Source organism: Polyodon spathula, chromosome 17 (assembly GCF_017654505.1).
Source record: "Polyodon spathula isolate WHYD16114869_AA chromosome 17, ASM1765450v1, whole genome shotgun sequence".
NCBI lineage: Eukaryota > Metazoa > Chordata > Actinopteri > Acipenseriformes > Polyodontidae > Polyodon > Polyodon spathula.
The window spans coordinates 8,627,286-8,644,903 of record NC_054550.1 but is presented as its reverse complement, the minus strand read 5'-3'; the positions used below and the strand labels follow the sequence as shown (position 1 = coordinate 8,644,903).

General features: G+C 39.2%; 2 protein-coding genes across 2 annotated transcripts in view; both read left to right on the top strand.

The window, feature by feature from the left end:
• Positions 1-3,106, top strand: part of LOC121330341 (N-acetyl-beta-glucosaminyl-glycoprotein 4-beta-N-acetylgalactosaminyltransferase 1-like) — a 150,596-nt gene extending 147,490 nt beyond the window's left edge. The window contains exons 19-20 of the mRNA XM_041276797.1: positions 248-374; positions 766-3,106. Coding sequence (XP_041132731.1) covers positions 248-374; positions 766-874 — 236 coding nt within the window. The 3' untranslated portion in view covers positions 875-3,106. The remainder of the gene's footprint in view (positions 1-247; positions 375-765) is intronic.
• A 3,705-nt stretch (positions 3,107-6,811) lies between these two features.
• LOC121330160 (ankyrin repeat and BTB/POZ domain-containing protein 2-like) overlaps positions 6,812-17,618 on the top strand; it is a 38,768-nt gene continuing 27,961 nt past the window's right edge. The window contains exon 1 of the mRNA XM_041276468.1: positions 6,812-8,228. Within this exon, the coding sequence (XP_041132402.1) occupies positions 7,379-8,228 (850 nt within the window). The 5' untranslated portion in view covers positions 6,812-7,378. The remainder of the gene's footprint in view (positions 8,229-17,618) is intronic.

The window sequence follows — 17,618 nt, the reverse complement described above, 5'->3', positions numbered from 1 at the left end:
TTCCTTAACCCACGAGTACACAAGGCCAATGCAACACTCCTTTTGGGTCCCCTGTCAACTCGGCATGCAATCTGTTCCTACAGTGTCTTTACCAGATGAGCCACTGTCGTCTTCCGTTTGAAAATTGTTTTTTTGTTTTTCTGCGTTGTGATCGCTTTTCATTTCAGTCTGTATTGAGTTGACAGGCTGCTTCTTGCAAACAATTAAAATGTTTTAACAGCCTGCTTTCCTCTGTTGCTGCTCATAGGGTATTGGGAGGTGAATGGTTTTGGTTTGTTTGGCATTTACAAGTCCGACTTCGACAAGATCGGAGGGATGAACACAGAGGAATTCCGGGATCGATGGGGAGGCGAGGACTGGGAATTACTGGACAGGTAAGTCAGAGAAACCCCAGAGAAATTGATTTTTAAATCACACCTAAACTGTGGGGAGTACTGCTTAATGGGTCAAGCATTTCATTACAATGGGTCTTTTTTTGGCAGCCCTGTATCAGGGCCACAGTAATCTGATACAAATCTATTGCTATGGCTAGGTATTTTAATGGTATTCCAGTAGGATCATACATTTCTGTATGGGTTACATAAAATACCAAAACAATGGTTGCATTTAAAATGAAATTTGCAACAATATGTGGGGTTTAGCATGACAATGTGTGATTGTAGCATGTGTTTTATTTACACAGACAGAGAAAACTGTATATGATTGCACATGAATCCTTATTAGGATAATTGCCGTGTAAACTTTCTTTTTTTTTATTTCGTTCAGAGTTCTTCAGAATGGTTTGGAGGTGGAGCGATTACGACTTAGGAACTTTTTCCATTACTATCATTCTAAACGAGGCATGTGGAATTCGAAGAAACCCCCCAAAGGATAGCAGAAGGGTGCTATTTACTTTGAGAAAAAAAACAAGAGCCTGCTAAGCGCATGCTGCAGAGGCATTATTGAAGGACTACCAAGTCACTTTAAGGACCCCTTTATCGAGACAAAAAAGGGAGAGTTCAGCCATCTTGTTCGCTGTCCTGAAATCAAAGACTTAATAAATCTTTCGTAGCTGCTTGAAGTAATTTAACAAATACTCAAGGAAGTGTATGTTTTTTTAGGAGAATTATTTTAAAAAGGGAGAGTTTTGTTGTATTTGTCAATAGGGATAACAGCTCTTGTTGTAACAAAACAATGTCTGCACTATTTATAAACTAGTTACTATGTTGATATGACATGTTGACAGTTATATTGCTGGAGGTCCAGTGAAAACAATGTGTATTTGAATGGATGTCTGGGATAAGCAGGTCAGACACATAGATTTCTGTATACTGTATGAGGATTTCAGACTTTATAATTACTTCTCCAGTACGTATTGTTAGTACCAATATAGAAGCTCCCTTACATAATACTGCTATGTAAAACTGAGCATATGGTATTATGTGAATTTCATTTGGACACATAGAAATGTATTTGGAAATGGAAATACCTAACCCAGATTTGAAGCCCACTAATTGTGTTTGGGTTCTAGAAGTTTATTTAACCAGACACTAAAAATATGCTCCTTGAATGCATTTCACAGTATGTGACTTTTTTCATATGAGCCAAAGCGTTGCTTGGGATGGTTAACGGGAGCTAAAGATCATAATATGAAAGGAAATTAAATACACACAAACTGTAGAATGATGATGAATTAAAACACCTTTGAAAAAGGGAGAACTTCAAAATGAGTTGCTGCAGGCTCCAGATGAGAAGCTTCCATGCATAGGAATGCTGTTTCCAGTTCTTCATTTTGAGCATAACAATACTTTTATTTGAAAGTTTTTTCTTAGTCAGCACTGCTCTATGTCTCAAAAAAAAAAAAAGTTTTTTAAAATGTAATGCGGAAAGCTATAATGTGACTGTGTACGGTTATAGAACTGTTTATTTAAAATTGGATTCACACACAGAATATTAAGTTTACACCAAGAGAAAATACTTGACCTGACAGATATGTTTTTTTTTTTGTGTTCTTTGTGGGGCTGGGACCTGGAAATATTGGTGTGTCACAAGGAGGGAGCAGCTACTCCAGTCTGTTTCCATTCTTATTGAGATTATCGCCTCTCTTTATATCTGGAGGATTCTACTGAGATGTAACAGTTCCTTCCCTTAGGTGTCCTGTTTCTATTTTAAAGGGTCGGATTGTTCTTTTTCAATTAGATAAGCTGGAACTGTGCTTTCCAACACAAGACAAAACTATATATCCTTCAGAGGGCATTACAAAGGCTTTTCCTTTGTTAATTACAAAATGCATCCTTATATTTGGCTGTCTACGAAGTACATTCATATTTGAGGATACTTTGTATGGAACCAGTATTGCTCTCTCTACTATGTCTTAAAAAAAAAAACAACAGTAAACATTATACAAATGACAGGACGTGTTTAACACTCTGTCCTGGGGATCAATGGGAACTTTGCTTTTTCTCCATCAGATCTCCTTGATTGCCTTCCAGCTGTTACTCTACGTCCCTCTCACTAATTCCCACCTCTTAATTCCTTCTGCGGAAGTAGGAAATCTGTGGAAGGGCTCATAGTTATTTGATTCTTCATTTCTTGGATACAGTTCCTTTTAAATCAGTAGCAATCTGTGTGGTCTTGGTCGCAGAAACAAACTTTAAACAGGGAGATGCAGCTGTTATATACTGCAGAATACATGTCAGGGATACCATGTGCATTACAAGTCAATCAGCCATTACAGGGACAGCCCCATTTACACTGAAGTGTTCTACAAGTTTTCATACAGACTGTATGTGTATGTATTTATATAGGAAAGAGGTAAGCCACCCTGAGCTTGTTCACTTACTCCCCTCCTGCTCCTCTTCTGCAACAGGCCTTTAAACAGGATTCCCCAAGGGCTGAATCAGCAGAGACCTCAAGACAGCTGTAGCCTCCCCCAGCACTGCCATGTCAATGGTTTGTCCCAGCCCCATCTCATTTGCTGGACCCTGCCTTACAGAAAGCCAGGGATATACATTCCAAGAATGATTTCTGTGAAATTACTTTGTAGAACGAGTTTTCAGAATGTACTGTATTATGTGTTTTTTTTCTTTGTTTTGTGTTTTTTTTAAAATAAAACTTTAAGCAAAAAGCCCGGTTTTGGTTTGCAATAATGCAACGGTTTATTTTGCAATGGTTTATTTATTTATTTATTTTGTGGGTAACAAGATTCTAGGTCCAGCCTGGTAAGTCTTATTGCATGAACTGCTATTCTGAGTTTTATTTTTTAGTGAATTGCTATGTTTAATCAAGCTGTTTGGACTCAAATCGTATAGGGCTGTAGCAGCAACCGTTCACATCCTGACTATTGGTGCCTACAAGTCAAACAAATGTTAAATGCTACAAGTAATTCTGGATTATTAAATAAATAAATAAATACTAGGTAGCCGAGAGCATTTTATTGATACATGTACACGTTATTACTGTACTGCAATTCCATTATGGGTGGCATATTAATCACCAACAGATGGCACTACAGTTCTTTGAAGAGGTAACTATTTTTAGCTCATTTCATTTAGGCACATTTTGCTCATTGAAATCCCATAAGCAGAACAGCAATGACAAAAAGAAACCTACATATTATTATTTGAAATGTGCAATGTTTGTGAAAGGGAATTCACAAAACTAGTAAACAATAACTCAGGCTTTTTTTTCTTTTTGCATGCTGCTGAAATGCTTCAAATATTAAACATTTTGTGGCAAATTAAACATGTCAAATTATTAACCTTCATATATTTAATACATGTGTATTAAAATGTGTTAAATGCATGTGTTAATACAGGGTTTTCAACCAGGTGTACTTCTAAGGCTCATAGAGGTACACAGGACAACTGAGAAATGCACAAATAAAAATGAAAGTAATGATCTTGAATTTTTTTAACAGTATTGTAGCGTGCACGGGGGAAGGCAGCAGCAAAGGAGACGGCTCTTTTGTACAGCAATATCGGCGCTAGGCTTTAGTGCGAGAGATCCCGGGTTCTGTGTGGATTGTCTCGCCCTGTGTGATGCGCCTGCCTGCGGGAACCGAGGTCGCTACAATATGTTCTCTAAACCAGTGGTTCTCAAACCTGGTCCTGGGGTAACACTGCCCTGCTGGTTTTTGTTCAAACCAAACACTCAGTTACATAATTGAACCCTTAATTGAACTAATAATTTGCCTAATCGGAGCTTTCTAATTATTATAAACAGACGGAAACGTCACTTTAGGTATAAAATTGTATAATGTACATGAATTCTTAAGCTTTTTATAAGCTACTCTATTTAAAAGGCTCAGATTAGGCAAATTATTAGTTAAATTAATGATGTCTGGTTTATCAGTGTAGGCTTACTGCTTTCCCTGACATAATGACATTATTATTTGTTAGAATTAAACAAATTTATAATATGTACGTTGTTATTTAATGTGTTATTGTATTCTGAATACAGCAAAAACTATGCTACTTTATTGTGTACTGCGCATGCGGTACAACTTTAAGTGCAAGACCGACGCGATGCTGTCAAGACCACCCCACCCCGAACATGAAAAGATGGGCGCGTATTTCGGGTTGGGGTCTTGAAATATTAATTTGATTCTTGCCGAGTCCTACTGATAACCCCGAAGTAGCACAAAGTATTCCAAAGTTACCACAAACTATTACAAACAATCTTTAAATAACAAACAACAATGCATTTTACTCTCTTAGAAAAGCGTGCATGCTAACAAACTAAACATATACAATCTGAGGCGATATACTTCATTTGCCTTGCAGTATAGAACTTTACAATAACAACACTTAAAAAAAAAAAAACATGTTTATATAAATTAGGATATCTAAAGGTAACTTTATTACTGTTTTTTAATTTTTTATAACACAGGTAATGAAAATAAACGTAGACAAATTCAGGTCAGCGGGTAATGTACTATATTAGTAAAATACTCAAACACTGTTTACTGGAAGGCTGGTTTACAGCGGGTTCCTGTCATGTAGGGGAGATGCAGGCGAGACAACAGAAGAAACACGTGGAAGAAGGATATATCGGATCGTGACGTGATACGTTCTCAATGCTTTTTTTCCATTACCTGTGTTGTAGAAAAATCCTCATTTTATAAACATGTTTAAAAAAACTTTCTTCTTGTAAAGTACTGCACTGAAACGCAATAAAGTACATCGGCTCAAATGATATAAATGCATTCTTGCTTATGCTATTTAAAGATTGTGGTATAGTATGCGGTTATTTTGTGCTACTTTGTGGTAACTGTGTGGTATTTTGGGGTAACTTTGGGGGTAATTAGTAGGCCAGTCTTTTGCCCCTGCTAACGTTGGAACCGCTGTTTCTTTGTGTTGTAATAAAAATCGGTATCCGTCAGAATCAGTAGCTGTATGAAATAATGTCTGCCCAGAGCTTTTTGCTAGCAAGGAGGGAATGTAAGTAGCTGCTTACCGAACATGAAAGTTGACACCGCCTCAATGACTCCTACCCACCTTTCACCTTTGTGTCTATCAGATTCCCATACCTGATTGGTAAATCCTTCCTGTCCTGTAAAAACTATTATAATTTGCATGTTGTATTTAGAACATCTACTGAAAGCACCCTACTGGAGAATTGTTTTGACCAGTTCTACTGCCAAAAGAACCACCCGAAACTAAGACGGTCTACAGTCATATAACAGCAGAGGCTGAAGAAAGATACATACATGTTCTATTCAATTGGCCTGATGTTTTGGAGAAATTGAGGCATGAGGAGTAGTTATATAAGAATGTGTTTTGTGCAGCTATATGCATCAGCAAAATCAGTAGCCTTAGTCTGAAAAAATCATTTACCGCTTGAATTAGTATTTATTTATTTTTTTAATTTTCATTTGAAGCTAAGAACTGTTTATACAATTTTGAATAGAAGAATAGGAGACATTCACACCATCTGCTCTGGGAAAATAGTACACAAAAAGTTAATTTGATGGACCATCTAGCCGTTTCTTGCCCACCCAGCTCACGCTTCCAAGGTCAAGTCTGTCTGACTGGATAAAAATCTTTTCACCATCATGCATGAAAATAATGTGGCGCGGAGACGCGTATCCATCACTTTCAGTTGCCCCTCGCTCGACGACTGCAGATTTATTCTACTATTAAAAGAAGATTTGGTACTTTAATGAACTGCCTGCTGCAATATTTACTGGACTCATCTCCCAACTCGATATTTGCCGTAATTTAGGGTCCCTATCTGCTGCACTTCTGTAAAAGTATTTTTCATATGTATACAGACAATGCTGCAACCTATTACACGAGAGCAGGGGGCATGGGGGCAGGGGGGCAGGGTCCCCCGGCTTTTTTTTTCTTTCGTTTTTGCTTTTTGACTGTCAATTCTGTAGATTATTATTATTATTATTATTATTATTATTATTATTCATAGGAACAGCCCTTGAATTACATTAAAATCAGTTTAATTAGTCAACACTTTAGTATTATGGTAATACTGTCGTGTACTTTATACTTTTTATACACAATATATTACACTGTACTGTACTTGATTATTAGTATGTATTTACTATAATTCCATCAGGTTTACCTGTTGATCTTCATCGTAGTATACTTTTTACTTGTCATATCATATTAAGCAGGGCATGCGGTCTTTAACAGTAACTGCAGTCAATTGGGGACACTTGACCAGAAAAAAAAAGACTATGCTGATTTGAATTTCACACACCCCTTCCCATTTGATTGGCTGCAATAGCTACTGTGGGCTGCTGATTGGGCAACATCAGCACTGCATTAAAATACTAGCTGGCCGGTATTTGCTCTGTGCATTGGGTTAAAAAAAATAAAAAAGTACTGCGTTACACTCAGGCAGTGTGTGCCGCACGGTAACTTTTGTGTTCTAAAGCTGTCAAAAAAAATGGATTTCTCTACGAGGAAGGAGTCGGCGTTCTTCAATGTAAGTGTCAATGTTGATTTTCACTGAGGAAGTAATTAGCGTGTGTTTATAAAAAAGTTTAATTCAATTTATTGAAAAGCCAGGACTGGCAGTTTGACGGAATTTGAGAGAAACAAAAACAGTTTGTGAAAGAAGGAAGGGACCTTTCCAGAACTGGACGGGATGTGCATGCATGGATGTAGTTTCTAAAAATGAAACACGCTGCTGTCTGTGTTCACGCAAAATCTTTATTTTTGGTCTTCTTGCATCATAAAAACATTTATAACATTACTACAGTGTGTATTGTTTTATCCAAGCCGATACAGTAAATATTTATTTGAAGAGTGCTAAAGTGCGTAAACACCTGTGTGCATCTGTTTTTATTCTTTACTTGCACGCCGTAGAAAGTTTGATATTGCAGCTTGTCCGATGCGAACAGTCGTTGGCTACTAAGTACAACCACCATAAGCAAACCATGGCAGGGGTGTATAACTCGACCATGAAGACCCTTGAGGACCTGACCCTGGACTCAGGCTATGGGGCAGGTGACTCATGCAACTCCCTGAGCCTCTCCTCCTCCAAGTCCAACTTCATCAGCGCTCCTCACAGGGGCAACTGGTGGTACTACTCGGGGTCTATGAACAGCAGAAACAACAGCTGGGATACCGTTAACACTGTCCTACCAGAGGACCCGGAGGACATCTTCTCAAAGTGCCCCAGGCTTCTGGAATTGGAGGAATTTCCCTGGACCGACGAGGAGGTGGGAAAAGTTTTGCTCAAAGGAGCAGGGAAGGCTACTGTGTTTTCCCAAGAAGCTATTAGGAGGCTCTCCCTGCTGATGAGGAGGGCTCTCATTCGAATATCCAGGGAAGCCCAGCGTCTTAGCGTCATGCACTCCCGGTGCACCCGCTTCGAGGTCCAAAGCGCCATCCGACTGGTGCTCAGCTGGGCGCTCTCTGAAAGCTGCATCTCAGCCACGGTCAAGGCTATCTCTCTCTACAGCATGAGCGCTGGAGAGTGGCTCCGCAAGGGAAAGTCGTCCCGTTGCGGGCTCAGCTTTTCTGTTGGCCGCTTCTTCCGCTGGATGGTTGACACCCGCATCTCCGTGCGCATCCACGAGTACGCTGCTATTTGTCTGACTGCCTGCATGGAGGGGCTGGTGGATGAGGTGAGGTCGCGGGTGCTGGCTGGACAGCAGCCGCAGCACCATGATGGAGGTAGCGGGATCACGGGAGAAGCGTTGGAGATTGTTGTCAACAACGACGCAGAACTTTGGGGCGTGTTTCAGCCTTATGAGCACCTAATCTGCGGAAAGAACGCCAATGGTAAGTACAGCCTGTCTTAGGTGTCGCAGTACGGGGAGGGGGTATTTGAACCAGGCATTTGCCGTCGTTAGTACAAGTGTTTTAGTGGTGTTTCAAACCGAACGATGCTCACTTCAGGTTACTGCTGTCAGTACATCACTACTGTACTCTTCAAAATAATTTATGGCTAGATTACTATGGTGAGTTAGAATTCCACCTAAGGAAACTAGTAACACATAAGGTTAATTCAGGGACTCAGTGTGTATTAGTTGTTAACAAGTTAAGAAGTTGTGTTACATTAAGAGTTTAAATTTCTTCTGACAAAAAATGGTACAAATTGTACCTTGATCACCACTGTTTCACCACACTATTGAAAATACTGTAATCCAGAGAAACATGACATTTATTGAGAGTGTATAAGGATTCCAAAAAAGTACCATGGTTTCTAACGCATGGCTTTCTATTGCATTGCAGTATTTCATCCTATAACTTTAAACAGATGCTGCCACAATTTCTTACTGCAGTAATCACCATTGTGTTGGCTAAAGCCCATCTTTCAAATTCTGGCTTTGCAGATATAATGAAAAGGGTTTTCCTTGAGCTGCTGAGCTCTCATTCTTTGTATCACAATCACAAAGTAAAGAGAATCTTTCTGCTTCTATTGAGACAGTTGTCCTGCAGTAACAGGTTAATTGATCTTCTGCTTCTTAATCAGTTTGGCAAAACAATCTGCCACACTGTGCTCTCTGTTAGGGACTTTGAATTATGAATGGCTGGTGAGGAAAACTTTACACTAGCTAGTGTCCAGGCTGGCATAGCTTCAGAATGCAGGACCCAACTTGCAGGATATGTTATAACTTCAAGCAACAATACAGCAGTATACATGTAATAACAGTGATGTGCATAATGTCGGAATACAATTTACACTGTTAGTGCAAACACTCAGCAAATGAACACATTTGTATACAGATCAACTTTCTACAGAACTTTCATTGGGGGAGGGGGGCATACAGTTTTTTAGGAACTAATAGAAAATGTAAACATGTACTTCATAATACTGTCCAACTACATGTGTCACATGGTCAATTGTAGACTTGTTGTATATTAGACCTAGTTAGCTATAAGTTAGACCCAAGTAAAATTGGTTGACTTGGATGGTTGGTGTTAAACTAGTCGAGTTTCCCTATCCCAAACAGAAACTGCATAAGGCCAATTAAGAAGCACTTTAAGGGAATAGCAAAAATGAATCTGCATAATAACCCATTGTGTAATGATTTACACAGGCTCTTGGAGCTCTGTGGGGCTGAATTATTAAGAACACACCCTGGGCTTATCAGAAACGTTCTTGTGGTTTGACGTAGTCGTTAGTGTGAAGCTGATAATCTCTTGGCAATCGGGTGATTCTTTTTTGCAGAGCTGGTTGATGTCTACGCAGTTCGTTGTAATCGGGCATTGTTTTGTGGTTCACCAGCACCCGACTAAACAAAGGTTTTCACAGACAGACAGTAGCCCTTTGTACTTATCTGAACGTTTTAAACAGACTGAAAGAGCTTTTCTCTTTTATGTTTCTTCAAACTGTGTTTGTACCAGAAACTCTCTGTAAGGAGTAGTCAATGCTTGAAAAACTGTCTGAAAACAAATAAAACAAAAGAATATGCATTTTCATTTAAATAAATGTGTGTCTGTGTTTATGTAGCCACTCTGAATGTCACCAACTAAAAGCAAATTGATTTTATTCGTCTTCAGGCCTTTTTGCATAGGAAAGTCTGAAAATCTTGCCTTGTGGCTTCCTAAAAAAAGTAGGTATGAGGTGGGTTGTCACAGTTTTGGAAGCCTTACTGTACAGTATACAAACACCACTTTCACAAGTATAGAGCTTGACATCTGGAAATCTTTAACACAGAAATTACATCTACAGCTCCAATAACACTGTATTATTTTCTCTGCTTTTTCTGCAAATCGCTTAATAAATTCAGCAATAATTTTAGTTATTGGACCCCATAGAAAGCCAAATTATAATTAATGGTTGGATCATGGCTGAGCTGCAGTGTGGAAGGTAGTGGGTTTGAGTAGCTCAATTGTAAGAGTGCTGGGATGCAGTGTGGAAGGTAGTGGGTTTGAGTAGCTCAGTTATAAGAGTGCTGGGCTGCAGTGTGGAAGGTATTGGGTTTGAGTAGCTTAACTGTAAGAGTGCTGGGCTGCAGTGTGGAAGGTAGTGGGTTTGAGTAGCTCAGTGCTTAGAGAAAGTGCTGAACTGCCATGTGGAAAGTGTCATTTGAATGATTACATGCAATCATTTAGACCTTTTACACATGAAACAGAAGTAGCCCCTCAGGATACTACATTGTATCAGGGTTAGAATAGTATTGTGAACTGCATATAGTGAAGCAGATTGTGTATCATGATTTTACTGTAGTTACACCCCTAGAGACAGTTATGCACATAAAAGGGCTTCATGCATGTTGAAGATTTTAAAGCAGTGAAGTAAACCTCTTAGTTTGAGCAGACAAATAGGGCAGTTTCTGATAGAAGCAAGATTCGATGTTATCTTAGTATACTCCTGATGGAGCTTATTTTCCCCAAAAAATCCCCAGCCCCTTCACGCTCCATGTTTCCTGAACTCTAAACACAAGCATGAGTCATTACTTTAGCAAATATAAACTGAGAGATTATCTTTTCTGTGAGTAAAGCTGCATATTTTTTGCTGTATGCTGTGTTTACTGCCTGCTCAAGATATTGGTTCCAAAGAACTCGTTTTGGAGTCAGACTATTACATTACATATTTATATGCACATAGAAATCAGAGCATTGGAGAGATAACTGTGCAACATTGTTTGGTTCTAGTTTTTAATTCATTTAAAAAATTGGATGGCACCATCCATGTAAATATGAAACAGAGTAGTACTTAGTAAGGTCATTAGACATAGGTTTGACCATGTCCATCTGTAACATTTTGTTCTTCTTTTAAGTCCTCTGTGCTAGATTGTTACCTTTCATTAAACACTTCTGAAATGAACCTGCTTGCTTGCAGAAAGCAATGGGCGTCGGAAATACAGTGGTTAAACTGGGAAATATGTTGGCTTGTACTAAAAAAAGGAAGAGAGGGGAATGATGTAGTGAAATAGTGGAGTAGGGGGGAATGTGAGGAGTTAGTGGTAGTTTTTTAAGAAAACTGATGTTGTTTTGGGCTGAAAGTGTCCAGAACTTTTGTTTGCAAAGCCAGCATCTGGACTTGAGAGGAACAAAGAGCAGTTTATGTACCAGATAGGATAGGAAGAGAAAAGCATTCTGCACACTAAACATCAAAACAACTGGCAAGCGGAACCAAACAAACAAAGGAAAGAAAGCAGGAAAGCGAGAGTTTTTGTTTACAGAGGAATTCTGCAAAGAGGCAATGAGGCCTGGATTTAGAGCTGTGGGCGGAGAGCCAGGAAATCCCTGTTTCATTCCCCACTCAGTCACTATTTTGATGGCCTTCAGTCTAGCCTTGTTGGGCTAAAGCACTGTTGTAATTTTAGTGACACAATGTTGTTTCATTCATTAAAAAAACAACAACAAAACAGGACACCCTAAATGTGGCTTTAATCATAGTACATGTACATGAAGTATAGTTTATGACAAGCAGCAAAGCATCAAATGCATTTACTGGGTATTTCTTAACTGAATAATTGTCTGGGTAAAGTGTCCATATCCACCTGTCCATATTCCAAGGGTGTAATCGGGCTTCTTTCACCAGCTGTTGAATAACATATGGGAGTGAGATGTGGCTGCCTCTCCCTTGCAGTTAATTCTTGAAAAGGCGTGCAATCAGAAATGATGTTCTGTAGGAAACGAGTTGGCAGAGAGTGTTGCTGATCAGCTGTTTTGATTTTAAAGAGTATGTTGGTTAAGTTGTGTTTATGTAATTTTTGCATTTTTTACTTCAATGCAACATCTTCTGTGCAAGCAGCCTGCAACAATATTCTCCTTTTTTGTAACCCCTTTTAAAATATATATATGCAAAATATATATATGCAAACCACCTATGGAAGAACTTTCGTTTTCCTCTGCAACATTCCATTGGCTGTACAGGTTCTAGTTTTAAGATTTTTTTTTTTTTTTTTTTTTTTTTTTCTGAAAACCAAATGCACTGCAGTCTCACAGCCACCTGCAGTTCTGGTAATAAGTAACCCTGATGTTTAGGCAGAAAAAAAATAGGAGAATCCAGACTTGTATCTTTCCTCCGTTATTGACTATTTTCCTCTATAACTTGTCTGGACTAACCAACTTGACATTGTAGAAATATGCTGTATTTTATTCCATTTAAAGCACATGCTGGTTGAATTACAAAGAACTGAGGTTGTTATTAAATTTATTTAAAGGGCCTAAGTTAAAGCCAGTGTGCTTGTAGATACTGTGTCTGTTTGGAGGATGACCTACATGTGGCACCTGGATTTGGGCTTTGGGCCTAGGCCTACCAGCTGCAGAAGCCTCCATATGCTGCAGTTCCTGTCGTCTCTATGGAAACCAGACCCAGACAGGAAATCAGAGGTAGGGTGGGAAAATGGCCAAGAATTACACAACTGTTTAAAGTTTGACAAATCCTATAATAAGTAGAAAAGGCTATCTGTTCTACTGAAAAGTGGAAATAAGAAAAAAAAAAATGAATCGGCCCTCTGAATGGCTTTTTTTATTTTGCCATTTCTTTCAACTGCAGTGTAAGTAAAACCACAGGCGGTGGTTGTGTTTATTTTATATTAGCCAGGTGTTTGTGAGTTTCATTAGTAGAATACACAGAAAGCTAGACCGATGCATGGAAATCTTTGGTGAATAGCTACAGTACCAGTATCAAGAAATTTGATATTAGTGTAAAATTGAACATGGTATGGAACACTGTAGCTCTGACATTCTCCTTCCCTTTGTCCTAAGTCTGTCTCCACTTAATACCCAATTGTGTCATCTGGTCCTGGTTTCTGTGCTATGCTTCAAGTATTGGCTAGGGTTTGTGTTTAGTATTTTGTAGACTTCATATCCACTCTAATTCTCATTTGTTGTTTTGGATAAACACATTTAGGTCTCTCAAACTTCGTAGTTTAATTCTTTAAGCCCTGGCATTAGTCTGGTTGCTCTTTAATGGACCCACTCCAGGCCAGGAAAATATATGAAATGATTTCTGTTTTTAAATTGTCCGAGAGTCCCGTCAACAGTGAGTTTCTGTCCATTCCACTCGTGGTCAAGATTCTGTAATTCTAAAATGGAATGAACAATAAAACAACTTCGCTTTTTTTGCCATGGGATGAATTGAATTATAGAAATAGAGAAATGATGAGATAATTTCAAAAGTTCCTGACTACTCCAAAACAGCAGGAAAAACAGGACAATATTTTATTGTGCTATAAAACCTGCCATTTCCCTTTTGGGAGCAGGTCCTCTTTAAATAACAACGTCATCCTTGTTACCTGAAGATGACGGCAGTGAAAATGCTGTTGGTTTTTAACAGCATTTTTCTGTTTATCCATATGATATATTGTAAACAGGCTGCAGTCAAGTGTGAAAGCCAGAATCAATCAACATGAATGTTTTATGCCTTTTGTATATACTGCAAATAATGACAACTTTCCATTAACATATGATAGATGTTTCCAAGCTTTCAGAATTAAGTAGAAACAAATGTTAAAAAGCGCAGGGATTCTGAATGATTGGCGGCCTGGGCATCTTTCCTGCCTCTCACATGTATACCTAAGTGACCTTGTTTTTCAAGGGATTCTTGTTTTTCAGTACAATGGCTAATAAAAGTGATACATTCTTTATGCTTATCAATAGACATTGTGTAGCCTTGACCCCCGTTTTAATATCAGCAGTTTTGTCCTACAAGTTTGGGTTTATGAATGCAATGTGGGGACTTAGTCCCAGTTCTGGTGTGTCTTACAAGGCTATTTTTACATTTTTAGGGCTACTCTTTCTTTGTAGATATCTCATTGTACGACTGATCCATTTTCTGGTATTTGGCTGTTTTTGTAGACATCACATCCAGGTCATTCCAGTTCAAGAGAGCCAAGAGTGGTTACTGGACCCATAAGGCACTGACTTGTGTTGGAAAGCCCTTTAATGCAAGCTTTACATTACACTAATGATATTTGTCTAGGTCACATGGAGAACAATTATGTCAAAGTTCATCAAAATTGACACACATGATACAGGACATTAGCTCTTCGTTTGCTCGCAGACAACACCCACCCTGGGTCCTTCTTCCATCTAATCATCAACCACAAATAGAAGAAACACCCCTCTGAGAATGTGGTGCACTTGAGCTGGAATGACCTCTCTTTATACATGTCTTTATACTAACTTAGCTGTTTGGATATACAATTATATATAATTTTCACCCCTTTGCATGTCAATGTATCCACACACCCATACTCAATGAATACCGTGGGTATAAAATGTGCCAGCCCAGATGGTAAATCAGTTTCAGGGCCTGCTGGCTTCCGCCCTGGCAGTCTCCAGGTGATACTTTAGTGCTATCTCTCCGACAGGTTGGAAAGGAGCCCCTCCAACCCACACTCTTGAGCACTGGGGATGGCTACAGCTGGAACTTCAACTGAGAACTGCTTCTGTGCCTTTGCTCTTAAGTTATTAGTTTGAGGATACAGTGCTGGGTGTGGTCACATACGAGAACTGTGAGCAAGTGGACGCAAGTTCAGTCTCATAGAATTTCACTCCTGAACTCACAAGTACATCCTAGGTTATCTGCTGATGTGTTTTAGCTTTCCTCTCTCTGTTAAAATAGTCCCACATACAAGCACAATGGATTATGGAATAGGAACACACCCATACATAAGTTTATGCACTACATTAAAGTCCATTACTTTCATGTCTGTTCAGCACAGAGACCATGACCAGAGGACAGAGATGGAAGCTTATTCAAATAAATGTAACTATGTTCCACAGCTTACAATACCGTTACTGCAATGTGTATTTAATTACTGGATGGAATGAAAATTGTAACTTCAGATATTCCACCACCTCTCCCCACCTCGAGGATCAGGTTTTATGTTGTGTAGATTTTTTTATGGCACAAGTAGTGACCGTCGCTGATCCAGACTGAAAATAACAGACGAGCAGGAACTGCGCTGGCATGCTCCGCAAGGAAGGGGTTTGGGGTTTGGGGTTTCGGGGGGTGGGGGGGGGGGGGGGGGGGGGGTCTGTTTCCTACCTCTCGCTGAGAGATTGGAGCTTCTGAGCTTCACAAACCAGAAACATGAAAGTTTGGAATGATTTTGCAGAGCCTTGCTGCATAGTCAGTCCAAGGTCTGTACTGTATGCGTGTGTGAATGTGATTAAACGTTAGTGTGTGCATTTGTGCATGTATGTATGTGTGTATAGTGTGTGTGTCAAGTGAGTGTGTGCATTTGTTTTAGGTGTCCACTGGTTTATTCGATGAAGGATAAAGACACAGAAATCTTTAGATTGTTTGTTATAGTGCTCTATATTTAACAGTAATTGATAAGTGAAATGATAGATTTTTTTCCCATGAATATCAACATAGTAATAAATAGAGAGTTCTTAATGGAGTAGGTGGTTGAGATAAGGTAGGAATGGGAAATAAGTTGTAGCTTTTTTTTTTGCTGAGCAGAAAACTTTATAAATAATTCCTGAACAAGTTTTACGCTTTATCTCAACTTCTGTCCAACAACCCCCACCACCACCCCATTCAGCACCCTGTCTCTCACATACAAGGATTTCTATTGTGAACAAAACGTTGCTGCTAAATTATTGTGACTATCAGAGGATGCCAACTTCCCTATAAGCCTTTAAAATTTTCTTTTAAATTTTTAGAATTTCCTTCTAAAACTTGGATCATCTATCGCACATATGGTGGTGTTCGCAGAAATTCTAAACATAGTGTGTAAAGGGGTTTGCTGTGAGCTGTAGGAAATGATTACAATTGTTAAGTTGTGCTGGTAATTCACAATACCATCACTGTAGCTGCAGTTCTAAGTAGAAACAGATTTGTTTCAGTGAGGGGTCCCCCCTAATCACCTCATGTTGAGATTCCTGATTAAAACCTCCAGCATCCTCTCTGCAGATAAGGTTACACCTATGAACTCGCCCCACCTGCAATTGAATTGAACAATTCCAGACATGATCTGCTTGTGATGTGCTATTTGTTCGGCACAAGGAGGATTAATACAAATCTCTTTTATCTTACTTGAACAGGACTGTTTTCAACTTCATCAGCATTTCTCTCATGGATGTTTAGAGAATTGTACTCTGGCAACTGGTTGCTACTGTACTGTACATTGTTCACCTGATATTTTGGGCTAGCCAAAACTTTTGTCTACTTGACTTCATGTTATGTTCCCCTTTCCATTCCACTGCCTGAAATAAACAGTATCTGGTTATGCGGGAGTCCATGTCAATTGCACTCTTGTCAAAATGTACACAGCAGTTAATGTCTGGAGAGGGCTACTCAATTAACTGTATGTGTGTGCGCGGCCAAAACTCAATGTATAAAATCCCCTGGCATTTCTTGCACATTTCCTAAATGATTAACTTTTAAATTGTTCCAGAGGTTTTTTCAAGATTCAGTATTTTCCTGCTTTTACACTAACAGATGAGTGAAGTAATGTTGTGGCTGGATATATCCCACGGATCTGAAATTTCATAATACAGTACGAGTCGCCTTCCAAATCGTTCCGTGTATGAACATTTTCAAAAATAAAGAGCATCGCACTTTTACACATGGCCCTTCTGTTATTTTTTGCTATATAGTTGTACTCCAGTAATTACTTTTGTAATGCTATAAACAGTGGTAACATTTTTGATATTGCCTGTGAGACATGAGCCACTCGCTGTTCCAGCCGCGTGTATTGTACTAAGCTCCCCAAGTACTTATTGTTTTTATTGGACTGAGAGAAGCATGTTTTGCCTCCAGCCAGGATACTGTAATTGGTTATAATAACTGGTTACTGCAACTGAGATATTGATTTGTATGCCCAGCAGAGTCAGGGGTTAATATTTTGAATATTTGAATATTTTTTCTTGGTGAGTGGTTAGGTTCAAAAATAGAATAAATTAGTAATGCTTCCTTTTCTCATTTGCTCATGTTGTGATTATAAACCACATCAGCTAAAGGTGCTCCGAGTGGAGTGCAGGATGCACCCTATAGCCTGGAGGTCTCCGGTTCAAGTCCAGGCTATTCTATTGCTGACCGCAGACTGGAGCTCCTAGGTGGTGGCGCACAATTGGCCGAGCGCCAGGCGGGTGTGTGTGCTTTGCCTGACTGAATCAGTTGAAAGTAAAGAGTGCGAAGGTGGTGTTTTGGGTTGGAAGTCATGTTGGAGAAACAGCTGCCCACTCCCAGTGACCAATGAGATTAACAATTAAGCAGTATGTCACTGACCTGCTGTCTAACAGAAAAAATTGTTT